This window comes from Vulpes lagopus, chromosome 20 (genome assembly GCF_018345385.1).
Source record: "Vulpes lagopus strain Blue_001 chromosome 20, ASM1834538v1, whole genome shotgun sequence".
Lineage (NCBI taxonomy): Eukaryota > Metazoa > Chordata > Mammalia > Carnivora > Canidae > Vulpes > Vulpes lagopus.
Window position 1 is genome coordinate 13,949,591 of NC_054843.1, and position 5,350 is coordinate 13,954,940.

A 5,350-nucleotide genomic window follows, 5' to 3' on the forward strand; every position below is an offset into this window, starting at 1 on the left:
TGTGTCTCTGCCTTTCTCTCTCTGTGTGTCTCTCATGAATAAATAAATAAAAATCTTTAAAACAAGAAAAAAGAAGTGGAAGGGAAATGCTTTAGTGTGAAATGACAAATCAAACAGCACAGGAGTCACCGCAAGATAAACCTTCTCAATCTCTCCTCTTCCTCAAGGTATCAATCTTCATTACCCTACTACATAGAGGTGGAACACAAGTCATAGAACAAGAAAAAATATGACCATTATTTTAGAAATTTTGTAATACTTGTCAGGAACACCTGAAAACAATTTAAGTCAAAGTGATGTATGTTGTTTTCTGAGGCTGGGAAGAATCTCCTTAAGATGGCTCCTTTGGTCCAATACTTCAAGGCAATTACCTTCTAAACTTTCTTTAGAACGAGAACATTTCCCAATTTCTGGAGAAGTTTAATAGGGTGAAACAGTGCCTCTGATTAGAGATGGAAATACATGGGGCATTTTTGCCTTTTTTTTTTTTTGTCATTTTTAATGCTTTTTCAGCTTCTTAGATGAATCACCTCTAACATTCCAAAATGATATAAAGCAATTTTAATATTTTATTTATGCCAAAACGCGTGCGCGCGCGCGCACACACACACACACACATACAAGGAGTAAGAACGAAGATTGACTCTTACCAGTCTCATACAATTTAAGCAGCAACATGGGAAATAAGGGAATCTTCACTGAAGCCATTCAAACTGATATCTGATTTTTTTTAAAAATCCTCATACATCTTGCATATTACCACTGCTGCTTCCTGATGACCCTATTCATTAAGTAAACTTGCTTGGCAACAATCAATGTGTGTTTTTGTTTAAAAGAAATGACTATGAATAAATCAGTTAGTTAGCAACTTTGCTATCCAGATGGCAACAATTTTGAGACAGATTGTGAAAGGGGTATCAATTATTTTTAATTAAGCAAGCTTTCCTCATCCCAGTCACTGTCTACCTCTGAAGCAGTTCTCTGAGTGATCTGCTGGGTGACCTTTGGTAGAGAGAGATGACTAATAGCTTTGAAGATTCGACACCATTACCTGAATTCCAAGGCACAAACATAACTGCACTTTCCAGTTGTAAAACCACAAAAACCACGTATCTTTGATTATGATGATCTTTTCAGTTCAATTAAAAGCAGAAGGTAACCTGTTTTTACGTGTCATGTGGGTGGCACACCCAAAGATAGGGGTATATAAATGCGACAGTCCAGGAGGTGGCATTCAAACTCAGAACCTTCTCATTGTACAGCACATCTCCTGTCACAATGTCCTACGGCTGCTGCTCAGGAAACTTCTCCTCCCAGTCCCTTGGGGGGTTCCTGAACTACCCAGGATCTTTCTGTGGCTCTTCCTACCCCAGCAACCTGTTCTGCGGCACTAACTTCCGCTCTCCCAGAACCTTCCAGTTGGGATCCTCTCTCAACAGTGACTGTCAGGAGATCGGCTGTGAACCTACCAGCTGCCGGACGTCCTACCTGGTGTCCAGCCCCTGCCAGACATCCTGCTACCCCTCGAGGACGTCCATGCTGTATGGTCCCTGCCAGACGACTTACACTGGGTCTCTGGGCTTTGGCTCCAGTGGCTTTCAATCTTTTGGTTGTGGATCTCCCTCTCTGGGCTTTGGATGGAGTGGTTTCCCATCAGTGGGCTGTGGTCCCAGTGCTTTTTCATCCCTGGGTTGTAGATCCAGCTTTTACCGTCCAACTTACCTCTCTTCTAGAAGCTGCCAGTCTACTGCTTACCAGCCAACCTGTGGATCTGGCTTCTTCTAATCTTATGCTCAAACATAATACCTACTATGTCTAGAAATTTATTGCAATATTTACTATGTCAGGATCCATGCTATCCATTGATCTCTGTCTTTATCATTAGCTTATAAATTCGACTTGTATTGCTACCTACTGTGGTTTTGGAAGAATTTGAATTCCAGTAATTGGAAAATACATTCATTGAGGAAAGATGTTCAAACAGCTTTCTTGTAGTTATATATTAAGAAGCATATTTCTTTCGTAATATCTCCTAGTCATTTCTATTGATGCATTTGTTTCAAAATTTACAAAATGGAAAAAAATGTAAGTTTAAATAAAAATATGTTACATGACATTCACATATATGTTTTCATATTATTTGTTTACTCTGTGTCTTCAAAACTACTTCTAAATATCTGACTGGATATTTCTGTATTTGAATTTACCATTCAAGAAATTTTCACTTTAGGGGTGCCTGGGTGGCTCAGTCAGTTGAATGTCCAGCTCTTGATTTCAGTTCAGGTCATGATCTCAGGGTTGTGAGATTGAGCCCCATGTCCAGCTCCGTGCTTAGTACAGAGTCTGCTTCTCCTTCTCCCTCTGCTCCTCCTGACTTGTGCTCTCTCTCTCTGTTTCAAAAATAAATAAATATATATGTATGTATGTATGTATGTAAATATATATACACATATATTTACATATAAGAATATATATATATATTCTTTTACTTTTAAAAAATAAAATCATCAATTGTCTTTTTGGTTTGAAAGAAATTATTTCATCTTTAATGTCCATTCCATGCCTTCATATGATGAAACCTAGAAACACATTTTTAAGACTACAAACAAACAATTATGGCTTTTGTTCTGTAGGGAGTTAGAAATTTCAATATTTATATATAAAGTAATTATAAATAATAAAGAGTATTAAATACGCTTCATAATTTTATTAATTTTTTTATTCATGAGAGACACACAGAGAGAGAGGCAGAGACATATAGGCAGAGGTAGAAGCAGGCTCCATGCAGGGAGCCTCATGTGGGACTTGATCCTGGGACTCCAATATCATGTCCTGGGCTGAAGGCAGATGCTCAACTGCTGAGCCACCCAGGTGTCCCAGTACACTGCATAATTTTATAAAGAAGTTTATTCTAACAAAATATATCCTAAAATACATGTGAAAGAGGAGTGAAGCTTTCCAGTAGGAAGTTAGATGTTATTGACTTAGATTTGGTAAGAGTTCTAGTCACTCAAATGACATGAGAAATCAAGTCTCAAGTGTGGAATCACTGTATGGTACACCTAAGTCAGTGGAATCACTGTATGGTACACCTAAAACTAATATGACACTGTATGTAAACTACACTGGAATTAAAATAAAAACTAAATAATAATAATAATAATGGGGATCCCTGGGTGGCGCAGCAGTTTAGCGCCTGCCTTTGGCCCAGGGTGCGATCCTGGAGACCCGGGATCGAATCCCACGTCGGGCTCCCAGTGCATGGAGCCTGCTTCTCCCTCTGCCTGTGTCTCTGCCTCTCTCTCTCTCTGTGACTATCATAAATAAATAAAAATTTAAAAAAATAATAATAATAATGAAAAAAAAGAAATCAAGTATCTAAATGAATTATCTAACACATTGCAACATTTATTAGTAAGTAGGCCCAATATAGTCAGTCCTGTAGGGTTGATGAAGTCCCAACTTGCTCCTGCTTTTGGGTTGTTCAGTTAATAACACTTTTTTGAAAACAAAAACAAAACAAAACTCAAAACTGATGCAAATAGTCTATTGTTACAGCATTCAGTTAAACATCCAGGCAGCTGATAACCCTTCAATCAGCAATTCTGCCCCAAACTTTTATCCACTAAGTCAAGGACAACATTACTAGAGACACAGATAACTAGATTCTTACTTACAGGGTAACCATATGTCTTGGTTTAGTCTGGGTGTTTCAGCATCCAGCCTCATTTGGTAACAGTCTTAGTTTCCTTACTTTTTATATATGATGAGTGATAATTGAATTAACATGAGATTGGTTTGGGAGACCTCCACTTTGTTTTGGTCATGCTTTTAGCTCATGAAGTATAAGAAGCGTGCATCGTGAGCAGAGTTTTTACTTTAACCAATGTTAAATATAAAAGAAGACAAGTCATCTCCTATTCTTCCTTTGCTCATCCTTTTTGAATAAAATGCAACTATTGCTTTTCTTTCAAAGACAGTGTGCAGAGGGATCCCTGAAAGACATTTACCCTCAGATGCAAGCTGTAGGACCACTCACACATTCAAATCTTGGTGGCTGGTCATTTGTTTTTTTATCCTAGCCAGTACTGCTATCGCTCTTTCCATAGGCTACAGCAGGCAAAATAACATACGTCAAGCTACCAGTAGGTGGAGATACTGAGAAATTTGAGAATTACCAATGGGTTGTATGTGAAATATGAGCATGAAATTGAGGCTGCCACACAGCATATAAAGAATAATTTACATGCTTTTGCTGGGGTGACCTGACCACATATTATATTGTTTAAATATGCAATTATTTGTTTTGTTTGGGAACATCTTTCTTCTCTAAACTTCACAAAATTATTTTTAGGAGCAATGAGCTAAAATTGGAAGTTCATCTTCAATGAAAAAAGTGAATACCGAATTTCCATTACTAATGAAAGTTGATGGTGAATACTTAATTTGTACAACAATTTGATGCCATTTACTACTCACCATGGGAGTCCACAGTGTCACTGACTGCATGAAAAGTTAGAGAAAACTTTGCTGAAGAAATACCAGTAACTACTTCAAAAGAAAGTAGAAGTGTTTTTGTGTTTGTATATCTGTGTGTTTGTATTTATTCATTTACGTAAGTAAGTAAGTAAGTAAGTAAGTAAGTAATCTTTACACCCAACATGGGGCTCAAACTCAGGACCTGGAAATCAAGAGTCTCATGTTCTTCCAACTGAGCCAGGCATGTGCCCTGAAAGCAGCAGTTTTTTAAGATGATTGTGAAGAGAGAAAAACTCTCTAAAGGCCCGATACACAAAAGAAGCCATTTTAGACTTCTTTCTAAGTCAGCATGACTGCACATAAACTTTGTTCAAACCAGCAGCCTGATTTATGGCCCACCATGCATGCATTGTACAGCTGCTTTGTCTATGAGTAGCCTGAGGAAAACCATCTTGACCTTGAGGTATCAATCAATGCTTCTACTTACCTCATTCCATAATGTTAAAACTTGGGATTTCTGCCTATAGGCTCATCTATAATTTTTTTGAGCTTTTCCAAATTGTAGAAAAGTACATTATCCTGTAAAGACTGTTCAGTCTCCAGAGCACTTTCTTTCTCCTTAAGATCCTATTTCCTGGGCAGCTGTCCTAATTTGGACTTGGGTAAGACTTTATTTTCCTTTTGTATTAAAGTTCTCTTTCTGGTAAATTTGTGTCACCAGTTGCTTCCAAAGATGATGATTTATCATTAGCAGTTGCAATAGATGTATTAATAGATCACTTGGATGCGTACATTTTCATTTAGGTCAAATAAATATTCTAAATGATTTTCACTCATGCTAAACCCTAAGTTTTCCTGTGCATGCAAAACC

At 37.6% G+C, this 5,350-nt stretch overlaps 1 protein-coding gene across 1 annotated transcript; it reads left to right on the forward strand.

Moving 5' to 3' along the window:
- Positions 1-1,269: 1,269 nt before the first annotated feature.
- LOC121479556 (keratin-associated protein 14-like) lies at positions 1,270-1,975 on the forward strand. The gene has a single exon (XM_041735243.1). It carries the CDS (start codon positions 1,279-1,281, stop codon positions 1,783-1,785), a length of 507 nt encoding a protein of 168 aa, XP_041591177.1. The 5' UTR covers positions 1,270-1,278; the 3' UTR covers positions 1,786-1,975.
- The last annotated feature ends 3,375 nt before the right edge of the window (positions 1,976-5,350 follow it).